Raw genomic sequence first — 18,842 nt, forward strand, 5'->3', positions numbered from 1 at the left:
CATTGGTTTCATCTTAAGAAAAATAGGAAAATAACTTAGTGTCTTAACAATCTTTCAAGCCAATCACATGGAAAAAAGGCGTTCACCTCCACTTTAGAAAAACCGGCCTCCTACATATATATATATATATATGTGTGTGTGTGTGTGTGTATGTGTCTATATATATATATATATATATATATATATATGTATACACACTCACACAAACATACATATATATATGTATGTGTGTCTGTATGTTCATATATATGTATTTTCTGCCAATCTTCACCTTTTCCAAACAAAGTAATATTTCCCATGACCAGACATCTTTTCATGGAAGACTAGAAGTGAAGGACACCAGGATGGTGACACTTACTTTCAACTGTCATTCTATATCAAGGAAAGTGATGGTAAAACACACACACACACACACACACCACACATGCAAACACTCATATATACATGTATGAAATGCTTCTTTCAGTTTTTGTCTATAAAATCCAATTACAGGGCTTTAGTTAGTACAATACTATGGAGCTGAAGCAGAAGACATTTGCCTAAGCTGTCACACAGTGAAATTGAACCCAAGTATCATATGTTTAGGAAGCAAACTTAATATCACTCAGCCATGCCTAAGCCTCATATATACATGCATTCACACACACACACACACACATATATATTAATAAATAAAACATATGCATATATATATACATATATGTACGTACCTACCTCTACATGTATATACACACGCATATATGAGTACAGGACACCAAAAAAATGTCGAACACAATGAGAAACGAAAACATAGACACAAACCCATATATATATATATATATATATACACATACATATACATGTAAAGAGAGAGAGAGAGAAAGAGAGAGAGATGTACACTCCTACCACAAATATATATATATATATGTGTGTGTGTGTGTGTGCGTGTGTGTGTGCACAATAAATCCAAATAATACAAGAAAAACAATGGAAGGAGTTGAAGGCTGGAGAATAAAATGGGGGTAAGAAAATTATTGGTTAGAATGAGAGAGTAGTAACGGCCAAGAATATAGGATAAAAACATTAAGAATTGGAAAGAAAACTGAAAGGTACCTGAGGTTTGATGTATTCAGTGTAGTAGTCATATACATCCTAAAGGTATGTGTAATTAAGTAAAGATTATAAATACAACCACACACACACACACACACATACACACACATATATATACACACGGGATGTGAGGAATAAACTGTTGTCTAAATTACGCAAAAATGAAAATAACACTAACACGTCATTTTAACAAGATATATTTACCAAAATTACATAAAAATACCTTGAAATACTAAAGAGTAAATTTATTCCATAAAAATCACCATTGGCTTCAACCACAGCCTCTAGACAACTTCAGAAACTCCTGCAACTCTTCTGGACAGTCTCCTTGTTTAAGTTGGTGAATGCTGCCATAATCCTTGCCTTCAATTCATCTCTGGTGTTACTAGGAAATTTGTTGGTCTCTCACTCAACTGCACCCTACACATAATAATCAAGTGGGTTGCAGTCTGAGGAGTTAGGCGGCCAGATGTCAGGGGTGACGTGGTTGCAGAAATTACCTGACTGGGTTCTCCTGCTTGTGTGGCATGGTGCAGAGTCCTGTTGTCAGATATAGGGTCTTCCAGCAGCCACCCTGCTGACCCAGGGTAGTACTACCTCCTCCACGCACTTGATGTAGTCCTCTGTGTTGAGTCTGAGGCTGTGTGGGAAGATGAATGGCGGTATAACATAGATATATATATATATATACATATATGTATGTATATATATTCCCCAGACAATCTAAATGTTTGTTGCTTAATGAAGTGTCAGTATCTGACGATATGTGCATATACCTGAGCATATATATGTTTGAGGCACCTGTCTGCTGGAGTCATGGTAGGACAACTGTTGTGCTAATGATATATATTACAACAGAAACAAGCATTCCCATCTGTTCACTTCTCCCCAGTCACTCTGACTGTTTGTCTCTCAATTATATATCAATTTCTGAGAAGTCATGGTACTCAAAATTATTTCTCCCTCTTATAAAGAATTGGTCATAACGGCTACAGGCATACATTTATTTTCCTCTTAAAAGGAAGATAATTTTAATAAGTCAAAAATTTGTCCTGAATGGTATTTAAATACCATTATTCATTTATACCTTTAACCTTTTTGGAATTTATCTAGTCATATCTAGTCATATCATGACTAGAGACCGAGACCTTTGGAAGTATGCTGTGCATGAGAAGACCCGGCAGGACAAGTGAGACAATATCCTGTGGCCTCTACCTGGGATGCAGCCAGTCCACTTATGCATACCTTTCCTTCTTGGGACACAAAACTCTACTTGCGAAGACCTGTTGAGGCAAGTGAAAATCAAAATCAAAATCAAAATCGATCAACATCAACGGAAATTGTAGCTGTGATACCAGTGCTAGTGGCACATAAGAGAGCCATCTGAACGTGGTCGTTGCCAGCGCTGCCCCGACTGGCCTCCTTGCCAGTAGCACATAAAAAGCACCATCCAATCGTGGTCGTTTACCAGCCTCGTCTGGCACCTGTGCCGGTGGCATGTAAAAAGCACCCACTACACTCTCGGAGTGGTTGGCGTTAGGAAGGGCATCCAGCCTTAGAAACATTGCCAAATCAGACTGGGCCTCCCAGACCCCAGTTGAACTGTCCAACCCTTGTTAGCATGGAAAGTGGATGCTAAACGATGATGATGATGATATCTAGTCAAAATATTCTACCTGTTTTATGTTCAAAAAGCCATTCCAAAACTAAACAATGACACCAAAATTTCGAAGCCACACATTCAAAACAATGTGAACAGATAAACATAACATTTGACAGGGTAATATAAACGCTAAAGGGTTATTGCAATTACAGCCAACTTCAAATAAAAAGGAGAGATAATCTCACAAATTAAGAATTCACCAAATTTAACATGCCATTATGAACAGCTAGACACAATACAGTATCAGAAACAGATTGTCAGGAGACAGACACAGACTGTCTGGAGACAACTGAACAACTAGGGACACTTGTTTCTTTTTCTTAATATATGTTGTTAGCACAACAGTTATCTTACCATGACTCATGCATGCAAATGAGAATCTTAAATATATATATATCTGTTCGGGTATAGGCACTCATACTTAGGTAACTTAGATTGGTTTTGGCCATTATCAACGCAGGCCATGCGTAACTCGATAGCACCAACTGGAAAAGTCTTTTAATTAATTATTTCAGGACACCATGGACCACGCAAGCAGAGAGTTGTTGTTGGCTGAGATGTATCCATGTGTAGGTGGTTTATCTGGTATTTCCTGGAGGAATTTGTCCAGGTACCATTTGAAAATTGTAGGGTCATTTTTTTTACTTTAATTTCTTTCAGGATAACATTGAAAGAGCATGACCATTTGCAGTGAAGAAATTGGGTTTCAATGTTCTTATGTGATGTGATCTCAACTTTTGTAGGGGATGCATTGCACAGGGCCCTAGTCTTGGGTGAATTGTAAATATATCATCATCATCATCATCATCATCATTTAACGTCCGCTTTCCATGCTAGCATGGGTTGGACGGTTCAACTGGGGTCTGGGGAGCCCGAAAGCTGCACCAGTCCAGTCAGATCTGGCAGTGTTTCTACAGCTGGATGCCCTTCCTAACGCCAACCACTCCGAGAGTGTAGTGGGTGATTTTATGTGCCACCGACACAGGTGCCAGACGAGGCTGGCAAACGGCCACGCTCGGATGGTGTTTTTTATGTGCCACCGACACAGGTGCCAGACGAGGCTGGCAGACGGCCACGCTCGGATGGTGTTTTTATGTGCCACCGACACAGGTGCCAGATGAGGCTGGCAAACGGCCACGATCGGATGGTGTTTGTTACATGCCCACAGCACGGTGGCCAGTCGATGCGGTACTGGCTACGGCCACGTTCGGATGGTTTTCTTGTGTGCCACGTGCCACAAAGATACAAATTCCATTGATGTTCATCTATTTTGATTTGTTTTGATTTGATTTTCACTTGCCTCAACAGGTCTTCACAAGTGTCACAAGAAGGAAGGTATGCACAGGTGGACTGACTACGTCATATTATGTTAGAGGGTGTGGAAACACCTATATTGCAAGAAATAAAACTTTAAAACCCTTAATGTTGTATGAAGTGCATAACACAGCATTAAGAGTTTTTAACTCTTATTTCTTGCAATACAGACGTTTCTATACTCTTAATCATGATTAGTGACAATAAAATTTTTTCCTCTACGGTATTATATTGCACCTAGTTTATATTAATTTTTAATACACACATTAGCATTTCATTAAATCAACCATAAATTTTTATGGCAAAAATATATATACTGACAGCCGGATTCAGCCAAACCATTGAGTGTTTGAGTAGTCAGAAATGATGAGCTTACGACTAAGAGGTGAAACTAGTTTAGTGTAGTGGATTTAGAGATGCTCATGGGGTGGTTATCTCCCCAGTCAGTGTATTTATATATATATATGGCCTGCTTCTTACAGCATTAAGAGTTTTTAACTCTTATTTCTTGCAATATAGATGCTTCAGTAGCCTCAATCATGATCAGTGACGATAGAATTTTTCCTTTATGATATTATATTCAACCTAGCTGTTCATATATATGTATGTGTGTGTGTATATATGATATATATTTAAAATAATAAAAAATAATTAAATTTATGTATTGGCTTATGTTTTTCATTGTTTGATTTGCCTAATAGTGGTTTTATCTCTAATTTAATATAATATAATATAATATATTTTACTATAAAATTGGATTCAATCCTAAATCTGATTCTTCCCTGTAAGTTTGGATTTATTCTCTAATATTTTATAATTATATATACATATATATATATTTTCATCATCTTTATATCTTTCTTCCACATACCATCGTAGTCACCTAAATATAATGTAGGTTAGTAAAGCAACTCCTATTCAACCTTTCTCACTGCCCTTACCACTTTCTGACTCTCTCTCTCTCTCTCTTACCAATCCCCCAATACTACTTTCCCCTTTTCTTCCTGTTACATCCCCCCTCACCCCTGCACATTATCTTTTCTTCATGCACCACTTTACCTACAAACATATAATATAAGAAAGACTGAAACACCTCCTATTCAAGCTTTCCCACTGTCCTGTCACTCTCTATCTTGCTCTCACAAATTCCCTGGAGCTATTTTCTACTTTCTCTTTCCTAACACATGTTAGCCTCTCCTCTACTACACACTCTCAATAATAAACCTCTGTAACTCCAATAAGAACACTCCACTTGCCATTTCAAGCAAGAATGCCACCATCACTGGGTCCACCTACTCAAACCACCCATTACTATCACAACTTTATCCTCCATCTTCTTCACATTAAACTCTAACATTACTTTTTCACTCATTTTCTCTTGTTTTTGTCTCCTCCACATACTATTTCAAGAATGTATATTTATTTAATTCAAGCCTGGCTAGCTTTCACACAAATCGGTGAATGTTTTGTTTCTGAATTCCAATAGAGGTACAAATATTTTTGTGGCTAGTTCAAAATGTTCAAACATGTTCATCACAGAAGGAGACCAAATTAGGTCAAAGCACCATGTTTGACAACTCACCAACAGCATTCTTAGTATGCTCTGTGTCAAAATATTACAACTTATACCATTCCCATTTGAATGATGTTATTTCCATTTGCTCAAAGAGCATCAGATGATGAGAATTCTTCAAATTATACCATTCTGAGCCAAACTGCACTCTTCTTTCCAGGTGACACCCACCTTGGTCAAGTATTCTCACATAGTTCTTAGCCATGTCTTCACCAGCCTGTTTCCCTTTCTCCTTCCTCCTTCAAATGTCCACTCTAAACCTGGCTTGGTCAGTCTCTTCAACAGAAAGCATGATATATAGCCAAGAAGCTTCCTTCATCTAGTTGTGTTAGTATCTTTCATTTGTATATCATCATCGTTTAACGTCTGCTTTCCATGCTAGCATGGGTTGGACGGTTCAACTGGGGTCTGGCAAGCCTGAAGGCTGCACCAGGCCAGTCAGATCTGGCAGTGTTTCTACAGCTGGATGCCCTTCCTAACGCCAACCACTCCGAGAGTGTAGTGGGTGATTTTATGTGCCACCGACACAGGTGCCAGACGAGGCTGGCAGATGGCTACGCTCGGATGGTGTTTTTTATGTGCCACCGACACAGGTGCCAGACGAGGCTGGCAGACGGCCATGCTCGGATGGTGTTTTCTTATGTGCCACCGACACAGGTGCCAGACGAGGCTGGCGAACGGCCACGCTCGGATGGTGTTTGTTACATTATAAATATCAAACACATTATCTTAATTTAACACTATTACAAGTGCATATATTAAAACAATATGAAATATAATGCAATGTAGTATAATGTAATCTGATATGCAATAATATAACATAATATACATAATACTTCCAGATCAGACTGAACCTAGTGCAACCTCCTGGCTTCTCTGACGCCAGTCGAACCGTCCAACCCATGCTAGCATGGAAAGCCGACGTTAAACAATGATGATGATAATGCTGAATACAATATAGTATTTACTGTAAATATTGTTCATTTGTTTTATGTCCATATTTGCATGCTAGATTAGGTTAGACAAATACATATTAGAAAGATTTTTGTTTCACAGAGGGATGCCCTTCCTGTCACTAACCATTATCTGTGTTTCAAGCAAGGGATATTTCACACTGCTCATTTTTGGAACAGTAGGCTTAGTGAGCTGTTTGTTGACAGGAACTTGCCAGCAAGCAACACTATTTGCAGCTAGGCTGTGTAAACTTCCACTCACATACAAATACATGCATATGCACACAAACACACATAGATCATCATCATCATTTAGCGTCCGCTTTCCATGCTAGCATGGGTTGGATGGTTCAACTAGGGTCTGGGAAGCCAGAAGGCTGCATCAGGCCCAGTCTGATCTGGCAGTGTTTCTACGGCTGGATGCCCTTCCTAACGCCAACCACTCCGTGAGTGTAGTGGGTGCTTTTTACATGCCACCCGCACAGGTGCCAGACGGAGCTGGCAGACAGCCACGGACAGATGGTGCTTTTTTACGTGCCACCGGCATGGGGGCCAGGCGAGGCTGGCAACGGCCACGAACGGATGGTGCTTTTTACGTGCCACCGGCACGGAGGCCAGGCGAAGCTGGCAACGGCATTTTTGGCAAGTTAACTTGGGATTCCCTAATGACTGTAAACTTCATATAATTAAGGTATCTTTGGCTTGTTTAGTAGCTAGCTGAGCATCCCTTGTTGAGTAATTATTACATTAGATTATCTACTAGATAGAAAACATATATAGCCTGCATTTTACCTGCTCCACTCCCTCAATTAGTATGCATGCATGAATACACACACACACATACATACATATACACACACATACATACATACATACATTACAAAATCCGCAGAAAGAGCAAACACATACATATATTCATATTCATTTATATCTACAGAACAGATCTTTCTGTGGATTTTGTAATGTTCCTTTAGTTGCTGCTCACATTGCCTCCCCTTGGATTAATAAGTGTATACAGCTCATTTAAGCACTACAACTCCAGTCTGTTATATATTTTGAGTGTTGTTGTCACTAGCGATCTCAAGATATAACTTTGTATTTTGTAATTTACATACATACATTTATTTATATAATTACTTATTCATTCATTTATTTATTTATTTATATATTATGATGGGCTTCTGTGCAGTTTCTGTCAACCAAATTCACTCACAAGGCATTAGTCAGAAACATTTGCCCAAAAACCAGGTAGTTGAGGGATGAACTCCCAAACAACACAGTTGTATAACGATATGTGTTTGAAGTGTTTGACAGTAGTATATTTTATTGACCCCCACCTCCCCAGTATGATAACAGGCAAAGTTAACAGTGTCAGAATTTGAACTCAGAACATGCCAAACATGCTAAAACAATTACAGCGAGTTATCTTGTTCAATGCCCTAATAATTCAGCCAGTTCACTACTAGCCTTGATACAATATCCTTTTGTGTTATAAGCACAAAGCCTGAAATTTTATGGGACGGGGGCTTGTCAATTATATTGACCCAAGTACTTGACTGGTACTTAATTTGACCCTGAAAGGATGAAAAGCAAACTCGATCTTGACAATATTTGAGCCCAGAACGTAAAGACAGATGAAATACTGCTAAGCATGCTAACGATTCTGCCAGCTTATCTTCAGCTTTGATATGATAATGATGATGATGATCATCATCATCATTTAGCATCCGCTTTCCATGCTAGCATGGGTTGGACGGTTCAACTGGGGTCTGTGAAGCCAGAAGGCTGCATCAGGCCCAGTCAGATCTGGCAGTGTTTCTACGGCTGGATGCCCCTCCTAACGCCAACCACTCCGTGAGTGTAGTGGGTGCTATAATTAAAATTACATTAACACATGTAATCGAAAACAAATGTACAGGAGGAAAAAAAACAAAAAAACCGAACTTACCGTCACAGTTTCTTCTGCCAATTCTGAGAGATGAGTTGCAGTATTCTCCAAATAGCATGGCAGTACCATGTAGTTTGTGTTAAACATTCTTATTCTAATATCCAGGTCATTCAAGATCTATGAACATCAGAACCAAAAGATGATTAAAAAAATTAAAAAAACACACATTTCATCAGGCATCCATTCCATAAAAAGCAACATAAATTAATACCATCGTCATCATCATCAGTATCTGTTTCTTTATTGCCCACAAGGGGCTAAACATAGAGGGGACAAACAAGGACAGACAAAGGGACTAAGTCGATTACATCGACCCCAGTGCGTAACTGGTACTTAATTTATCGACCCCGAAAGGATGAAAGGCAAAGTCGACCTCGGCAGAATTTGAACTCAGAACGCAACGACAGACGCAATACCGCTAAGCATTTCGCCCGGTGTGCTAACGTTTCTGACAACCACAATCATCATCATTGTTGTTTTAACATCAACTTTGCTATGCTTGCGTGCATCAGGCAGAATTCACTGAGACCGATTTTCTGAAGCCAGACATCCTTCTTGTTACCACTATTCATATATAAATAGTCAACTGCAGGGCACTTTGTGATGATGATGATGATGATGATGATAAGAACTATATCTCAATGGCTGGCCAAATCTGCGGATCAAAAATAAATAGAATAAACAATAAATATGGAAATATGCCGTGCTCCAGAAGACTCAGCAAGTACAAGTGTCACCATGACCTTGTGGCCTATGCTAGGGAGTAACCAGTCCATTTATGCGTGCCTTTTCTTCATTGGACACTAAACTGCTTGTGAAGACCTGTTGAGGCAAGTGAAGTCGAAGTTGAAATCAAACTCGGTGACTGACATCCGTTGCTAGCGGAGTGCTAAGAGTACCATACAAGTGAGATTGTTGCCAGAGCAACAAGCTGGCCTTCATGCCGGTGGCACATTAAGCACACAATTCGAGCGTGATAGTTACCGCGTCGCCTTACTAGCACTTGTGCTGGTGGCACGTGAAACATTCGAGCGAGGACGTCGCCAGTGCCGCTGGGCTGGCTCCTGTGCAGGTGGCACGTAAAAAGCACCATTTGGACATGGCTGTTGCCAGTACCACGAAACTGACCCTCGTGCCGGTAGCACGTAAAAGCACCTACTACACTCTTAGATGGTTGGTGTTAGGAAGGGCATCCAGCTGTAGAAACTCTGCCAGATAAGATTGGAGTCTGGTTCGCCAGACCTCAGTCAAATCGTCCAACCCATGCTAGCATGGAAAGCGGACGTTAAATGATGATGATGATGATGATGATGATGAATAAATACTGCTTTCTCTCCACTCAGTTGAGAAGTTTTATCTTGCAAGTTACTTGGCAATTCTGTTGGTGGTGGTGCCAAGTAAAAAAAACCAACCAGTACACTCTGTAAAGTGGTTGGCAATAGGAAGGGCATCTTGCCAGAGGAACCATGCCAAAGCAGATACTGGAGCTTGATATATTTCTTTCACTCACCATCTCCCATCAAGCCATCCAAACCATCCAATGCATGCCAGCATGGAAAGCAGATGTTAAATGAAATGACGATGAACAATTCATAACTTTATAGACATCGTCCAACCCATGCTAGCATGGAAAGCAGACGTTAAACGATGATGAACTTCACTAAAATATCATACTGCAAATAAATAAATTAATTCATAAAAATAATGGTGAAACTGAACTGAGATCTAATTATTCGGAGTTGCAAAAACAAAGAATTTGTTCTTTTACTGTTTTTTTTTATCATGTGAGTATTGGATGCGGGGAATTTATTTGTTGGAAATATTATTTTTCAAGCTAGAACCAAATTTATCATTTTTCAGTTAGTCTTTGGTGAGTAAACACCTTAATAGCTGAACTGTTGTCACAAAACATTTGATGCACCATTTTATTCTCTGGAGTTAACAGCCCTAATCTATTAGGAATATCTACACACAAACACACACACACATGAATGACAGCATATGCACGCACACACACACACACACACAAACACTTCTTATCAGTATTATAGGCTGCCAGGCAAATCAATACCCTGAGCCCAATAGTATTTATTTATTTACAGCAAGCCATAGCATATGTAAATCAGAAATGAACCCCTAGACTTGAGAAGTGCCCCCCCTTCCGCCCCACCTGCAAGACAAATGCCGAATGTGCCCATGCCTTAAGACACCAGTGCATGAGTACACACACACACACACACACACACACACACATACACATCTGTACACACATAGACAACTGATACTGCCATTACAGCAGAAGTCACCACCACCACCACCACCACCACCATCATTTTACAGCCACTTTCCAAGCTGATATTTATTAAAAGGGGTTATCATAGCCTGAGTTAACACCTGCACAGAGTTATGACTAATCTCTTAAAGATTTAAAGGACCACATTCCACTTGTATGATATACATACATGCATATATATATATACTTTTTTCACTGTATTTTGCATTTGTCTCTTCTGGCATCTGATATTTAATATTACTGATCTTGTATAATAACGTATTATTATTGACCTTGTATAATAATGATTAATAATATATCCCTTAATTTGCTGTTTTTGTACACACATACCAAGACATTATTTAAATGGGAAACCTCTTAAAATCACCCAAGGAAACACATCTACACTGACAGATACTTCTAAACCAGCTGTTCAGTATCTCACCCATGAGGGATTGAAGTTAGATGGGTCGAAACAATTGCAGTGATGAATAAACATTCCTGTATCTTCCATCTTTCTCATTAATCAAATATATGTATGTATGTATGTATATATGTGTAAATATATCTATGTTTATATATAAAATCGTCCAACCCATGCTACCATGGAAAGCGGATGTTAAACGATGATGATGATGATAAAAATCATTTTAACACCCACTTTTGCATGTTTGCATGAGTTGTTGGTCAGAACATGTTGAGGTGTATTTTCCATGGCCAAATGCTATATATATATATATATATATATATATATATATACACACACACACATTCCTTTCAAGCGTTGGACCTCATGGAGGCTCAATGCTCAAAAAGGAACCCAGCCACTTCGCGTCCATGAGGCCCAACACTCAAAAGAAGCTTGGTCACTTTGCCTCCATGGAGCCTAATGATCAAAAGGAACTCAGCTATTTTGGCCCCATGAGGCCCAATGTTCAAAAGGAACTCACCCACTTTGCCTCTATGAGGCCCAATGCTCAAAAGGAAATCAGTCACTTTACCTCCAAGTAATAAAGTAGTGAAATCCAAAATGATCATGGTGTAGGTAGGTAGACATAGCTGGTATAGATAATTCAAAGAAAATAATAATCAATAAAGTTTATTGATTAACTTATATGTTAAGCTTTATCCCATACTCAATTAGATAAAAATTTCGATAAGATGACCCCCACTTTACAACTCTGATATACAGCAACAGAAGTTGCTTACTATGCAGTTATAAATCAGTGTGTGTAGGGAAAAGAGTAAGTAAATATGTACTACATATGTTTCAAAGGAAAACGAAACTGGAGCTATGTAACTTCAGAGTCACATAACTCCAATTATGTGTGTGTGCATGTGCACACATGTGCGTGCATGCATTTGTGTGTGTGAATGCACATGCAACACATTACATCTTGAACATCAGCCTTACTCTTTCATCCTGGAATAAAATTGCATCATACCTGTGTTAGATGAGTGTTATGTTTACAACCTCATAGTAGAAAAATACTGATTTCACCAGATTTCTCTGAGTGTGAATTGTTTGCGGGTGCTCTGCTGGTTTCAGCCTACATGGCATCTCTTGTTAATAATCACATTTCTTAAACTTAGTTGAAATATAAGTTTTAGTGTTGAATATTTGTGCCACTCAGACTGGACTCATTCAATCAAAAGCATTCAAGTGGTAAGTAAAAAAAAATATATCCTAAAACAGTATTTTTGATGAACTCATGATTGTCTTATCAATAATTTCCATAAACTCACTGAGCTTTGTAAATTGAAAATACGTAAAAGAGACCATATTCACCATCACCCAGATGTAATTCCTGTTGCTAACCCTCTTCTGTTTCTAAGCAAGATAATGTTTGTCCTATGACCAGACATATTTTTATATGTTAAGGCAATATGTTACACACATATCACACACATCAGCCTGGAGTTATAATAGAAGACACTTGCTTGAGGTAAACTTGAGTGGAACTGAACTCAAGGGAAGTAAGTTTCTTTACCACACAACCAGGTCTGTTGAATTTCCTATAAATAGATAATTGAATAAACTGTTTCTGTATATCGTTTTAAAAGGAAGCCTTACCGGTTCAAATTCTGGAAATGACAACAACCACTGGCAACACCTAGAGGATACAAAAAAAATAATAAACACAGTATTATAGATGATTGTTCTCTAATATCAATCAGAGATAACCCCCCCCCACCACCACCACCACTACCACCGCTTTCATACAATGTTCTCTTTTAAAAGGCTCTCGTCCAACCTGAAACTTTCCAACATAATTTCATGTAAAAATCTTTTAAGTTATGTTCCAAACACCAGCTTAATAATAAAGAAATTAGGTATTTCAGTAAAATCTCTCCAAATTTTTTATGATTTACAAAATAAATTGGAACACATAGACAATGGAATTCGTTAGGAATATGTTCAATTACTGACCATAAAACTGGTTCTGTGTCAAATTAATAATAGTTCCTTAGATATTATACCATTTCAATCTTTCATGATGATAGGAACATATGGAGATGCCTGAGGACTATATCCACAAGGCTTTCCCAGAAATGGTGCACAAGATGGATGGATGGATTTCAAAGGAAAAACTTAGTTTCAATTTTTTTTTTAAATAATCAAGAATTTGGAGGCATTTAGAAAAAAAACTAATTTTGTGCTTCGACCATCATGACTTGACATTGAATTATAGTGAAAAGTTTTAAATAAGATATGATCGCAGGAAAAAGGGAGTCTTAAGCATATTGGTGTTAAAAGGTTTAAATATACAGTAATTTGTTTCCTGAACATAAACACTTCACAAAATAGAATGTGGTCTTGCTAAATACAAGTATAATATTGATTTTCTTGATCCTCTGGTTCTAAAGTCTTTCCAAATTACAGATTTTTCCAAACTAGAGTTGACCACCTTGGTCAAAAACACTCTCAATTAAACAAAAATTATTTTTACTTAAATAATTAAATGAAATACAGGTATCTGTGCATTAGTAAGGTAATCGAGGTAGTCAGAGTATGTGACAGAGTACTTAAGATTAGATTAGTACTCTAATAATCTACCATTATCTTGGCCTATGCCTCTCAACCGGGGCTAATGGAGGGGCAGAAAGACCGATTCTATGACACCCTATTGCAGACTACCTCGTCGACGAATGACAGGGACCTTCTCTTTGTGGCTGGTGATTTCAATGGACATGCTGGACAATGTGCAGGGGGCTTCCATGGCATACATGGAGGCTATGGTTTTGGTTCCCGCAATGAGGAGGGAACCAGACTGCTGGAGTTCTGCGATGCAAATGATTTTATGATTTGCAATACTAACTTCAGAAAACCCGCCTGCCACCTAGTTACCTATTGTTCTGGCAGACACACTAGCCAAATTGACTACATCTTCGTCAGAAAAAGGGAAAGAGGGCTGCTTATAAATGCCAAAACCTTCCCAGGCAAAGAATGTACCCCTCAACATAGATTAGTAGTTAGTTACTTCAGGATCAGAGCTAAATGGATGCCCAGAAGAAGACCAGCTTGGAGGAGAAGGGTCTGGAAGCTTAAAGATCCTGCAAACGGGCAGAGATTTAGAGACGAATTACTAGAAGGTGGTGCTCCGGCGTGGCCATAGTCAAATGACTGAGAAGAATGAAGGAAGAAGGGAGGAGGAGGGGGAGGAGGAGGAAGGGAGGAGGAGAGAAGGAGAAGGAGAAAGAAGAAGAGAAAAAAAAAGAAAAAGAAGAAGAGAAGAAGAAGAAGAAGAAGAAGAAGAAGAAGAAGAGAAGAAGAAGAAGAAGAAGGAAGAAGAAGAAGAAGAAGAAGAAGAAGAAGAAAAGAAGAAGAAGAAGAAGAAGAAAAGAAGAAGAAGAAGAAGAAGAAAGAAGAAGAAGAAGAAGAAGAAGAAGAAGAAGAAGAAGAAGAAGAAGAAGAAGAAGAAGAAGAAGAAGAAGAAGAAGAAGAAGAAGAAGAAGAAGAAAGCCAATGTTACCACCACCAACAACAACAAGAAGAAGAAAAAGGAAAGGTGACAAAGACTTACTCTTCTGCAGTTGGTTTTGGCATAAACAGATTGCTGTTCCGAGATTTGTTCCCATTCTTTGCTGGCTATAAGACAAAGGCAAGTAAAGAATTATTTCCAGTATTAGAATGATGCAAGCAGACTATTGTTATTGTTGTACATTCCTATCAGACTGAGAAGACATGTGTCACAGATAGTAACTAAAAATTGAATGCTTAGAAGTAATCTACAGTCTTTACACACAAGCATATAAACCAGCTATATCTGGCCCAAATATTCTATATGCTTTATCTTTAAACTGACCAGGTTACAAGGAAAGGCATTAAGCTGGTAGGAATAGCAACCAAACTTCAAATCACTTGCTACCATCATAAATGGAGGAAGAGCATGCTGGATAATGTATAAACCAAATTAGTTAATAATATAAAATAAATAACTAATTACTCATATATCTATATAATAATGCTTGTTCTTTAGTTTTTGTTTGCTCCTTCTCGAGACCTGCCTGGCTCATAAGGGCCGGTTTCCCGGTTTCTTGGCGTATAGGTTCCCCACCTGGACAGGACGCTGGTCCATCGCAGGTGAGCTGCAAGATGCAGGAGGAAAGAGTGAGAGAAAGTTGTGACGAAAGAATCAGCAAAAGTTTCGCCAATACCTTCTGCTGGAGCTGCGTGGAGCTTAGGTGTTTCGCTCATAAACACACACATGGCCGGTCTGAGATTTGAACCTGCGATCCCTCGACCGTGAGTCCGCTGCTCTAACCACTAGGCCATGTGCCTCCACATAATAATGCTAAAGCTCAACAAGGTTGTCTCATCCCTTAAAAATTTTTAAGATCTTGCACAGTATAAATTAATTTCTAATAAAGAAGATAGAAGCAGTTCATTTATCCCAGAAATGAACTTTCTGGAAAAGAGAAGATGAGATGACCGTGAATTAAACACCTTTAATCATAGCTCTGACCTTGGACTAAATAACAAGAATTGTATCAATTGCAACAACATGTAACAAACACTAAACTAATAGAATGAAATAACACATCATACCCACCTTTAAGGTTGGATCCAGTGGTTTGTCTAGGACAAGTATTTTGTAAGGCTTGTATATCTGGTGGAAAGGAAAGCAGAAATCAAAATTAGAAAATGGTGAAGGAATTTAGACCCTACCTTCTCTCTTACATTCCCTTACTAGTTCGTTGCCTGGCTGTAGCTCTATTTTTCTCTCCGCCCTCTCTTATACATTTTTTTTAGGAGAGTATTGTAGTTCACTTGAAGCATTGCGTAATTTGTAACAAATAAAAAGTTTTGAATGGTACAACAATGCAGTATAATATAAACAATGGGCTATATACCTGTTGTAATTTAGTCATCCATGATATGATATGATATTTCAGAATAATATTCCTTCTTCAGATAGTCTTAGATGGAGTCACTGCTATAATCGGTTTTCTAACGACTTTTCATTTTTTATATTTTTTTTTTGGAAGCATCTCAGCAGTGGGCTCATGATGCTCCTTCTGGAATTCCTCATGAGAAGTGTGTAAGGGCAGCCATGTCAATTTTTTTTTTTTTGGTTATTTCTTTACATTAGTAAGACTGGAGAAATATTACCTTTAACTGAGTTTATCAGGACATGGTATCAAACAAGAGAAACAGGATAGCAAGCTGGCAGAAATGTTAGCGAAAAGTTTAACAGTATTTCATCTGCTGTTACATTCTGAGTTCAAATTCCGCCGAGGTCGACTTTGCCTTTCATCCTTTCGGGGTCGATAAATTAAGGATCAGTTACATATTGGGGGTCGATGTAATCGACTTAATCCCTTTGTCCGTCCTTGCTTGTCCCTTCTATGTTTAGTCCCTTGTGGGCAATAAAGAAATAAGTGAAACAGGATGATGTGTACACACACACACATGTAGTGTGGGTATCATTTGGTAGGATGGTAGGGCAGGCACCATTTGAAAGCTGCAACAATGCAAGCAGACACATTGTAACCAGCGTTGTATAGTAGCATTCTTTTTGCCAGCTGAGTGGACTTTGAGCAATGTGAAGTGAAGTGTCTAACTCGACAAAACAACACAGCCACTTAGTCCAGGAAACAGAGCTACAATCTTATGATTGTAGCTGCAACACCCTAACAATTAGGCTATGTTGTATATGCATGAATACATGTGTGCATGCGTGGGAGGGGGGTGCATGCGAGCATGCACGCACATGTAAATTTACTGACTTTCTGCTGGTTTCTATGATAATTAATCAGTTATACAATTAACTGAACTTTCTGCTCAGTGTATTACAGTGTAGGTGGCTGAGTATTCCACAGACATGTATAACCTCTTTAACATAATCTTCAAGCAGAATCAGTATGACACAGTGTGTGTGTGTGTGTGTGTGGTGTGTAAGAATATCAGACACTTAAATTGCAAGTAAGATCCACCTGACAGGCTCCTGAATAGCTTCCCCAACTAAATTCCATGCACTAATCTCAGTGTATGTTTTGGTACAGTCATTTCGGTGCTGTCTATTTGGCATCGGTGATTTGATGTTGGCTTATTTGACAGCAGACATCTTAATGTTTCTCTTGTTCTCTCAACTTCCACCTTCTTCTCTCTTCATATATGTGAGCATATTTCTGTTTGCACATATGGGAGGAGAAAGTGAAAATATCTATTTTGTTTAATCAATAAATCATAATCTTTGCCTGCCTATCTGTGCATAAGTGTGAGTGTGTGTGTGTGTGCATGCATGAACGCTTGCCAAAACCTATTGTCAGCCAAATAGACACAGCCATGTCAAATTGCTAGTACCCAAACAACTGCACCTGATCATCACATTCCACTAATCTTGGAATCAACAAGAAGCTCTCATATGAGACACTACACAGTAGGATCAACTAAGAAGCTTGTAACTGCAAACAGAACTGCTTAACCAGTCAGCCATGTGTGTGTGTGTGTGTGTGTGAGTGTGTGTGTCAATTTAATACACAACTGAAAGAGCTATTAATAGTTTCATTCTTTTATGATACTTGACAGGCATATTTATAAATACGCCAGGTTATTTCCAAGCAATCTTTTGGGCTCTGTTTATGCATTATATATAACTAGCAGTATCGCCCGGCGTTGCTCGGATTTGTAAGGGAAATAACTATATAAGCATTTTTAGAGAGTTATAGCCAAAAAATAGCAAAAAAATGCATTCAAAATGGGAAAAAAATGATGGTAAATTTTTTTTTAAATCGTTGACTCATCGTAGACATTTTTGAGAGTTACTTCCCTTATATAATAGCGAAAAAAATGCATTAAAATGGAAAAAAATGAGGGTAAATTTTTTTTTAAATCGTAGACTCATCGTAGACGCGCGCTAACCCCAGAAGGGCTCGATATGAATCATGACTATAAGATACCCGGTTTTGGTTAAACTGCACCGCAAAATGTGGGAGTAGTTAGGAATCTAAATTGTAGGAGACAGACACACAACCTTACTTTTATATATAAAGATTTTAAAAACAAGAACGCTGGATGATTTGAAAATAAGAAAAAACCTAGAAAAAACATGAAGAAGGCTGGTGCAAAAAATGGAATAAGGAAAAAAAAAATGAAATCAAGAAATAAATTTATATTTATCTCTTATTAGATGGATTACTCTTTTTGATTGATTCTACCACCAAATGGAAAGCAGGCCATGTAACATAACAGTTGTCGGCTGTCTATCTACTCCTCATTTCGAGCACTGAATGACAATATGAGCCTCCCATACATGCCGAAATAAAATTTGGGACTTATGGAAGGTCAACGTTGGGAACAAAAACAGGACAGTGGAGATATACAAGGAAACTGAACAAAAATAAAGAGGGTTGTTAGACCAGAATGAAGGTAAAAAAAGTGAATGCTGGAGAAATATTGTCTTTGACAAGAGAAAAGATATAAGAGAGAGACAGGACATGTGCTATCTTTACAACAGTTGTGAAAGAAAAGAATGATCACATGAGGAAGAGAAAGATGGATGATGGTCATGTGTGAGCAACAA

General features: G+C 38.4%; 1 protein-coding gene across 2 annotated transcripts in view; it reads right to left on the bottom strand.

Annotated features, from left to right (window-relative positions):
• The window catches only part of LOC115222475 (putative uncharacterized protein DDB_G0284213), a 73,883-nt gene that overhangs the window by 35,822 nt on the left and 19,219 nt on the right, over window positions 1–18,842 (bottom strand). The window contains exons 7-11 of one of the 2 annotated variants that reach the window (XM_036511692.1): window positions 15,870–15,926; window positions 14,841–14,905; window positions 12,890–12,929; window positions 8,544–8,660; window positions 1,093–1,131 (exon numbers count right to left, since the gene is read on the bottom strand). In XM_036511692.1, coding sequence (XP_036367585.1) covers window positions 1,093–1,131; window positions 8,544–8,660; window positions 12,890–12,929; window positions 14,841–14,905; window positions 15,870–15,926 — 318 coding nt within the window. The remainder of the gene's footprint in view (window positions 1–1,092; window positions 1,132–8,543; window positions 8,661–12,889; window positions 12,930–14,840; window positions 14,906–15,869; window positions 15,927–18,842) is intronic. The other variant, XM_029792696.2, reaches the window with a different exon arrangement.

This window comes from Octopus sinensis, linkage group LG20 (genome assembly GCF_006345805.1).
Source record: "Octopus sinensis linkage group LG20, ASM634580v1, whole genome shotgun sequence".
Taxonomy (NCBI): Eukaryota; Metazoa; Mollusca; class Cephalopoda; order Octopoda; family Octopodidae; genus Octopus; species Octopus sinensis.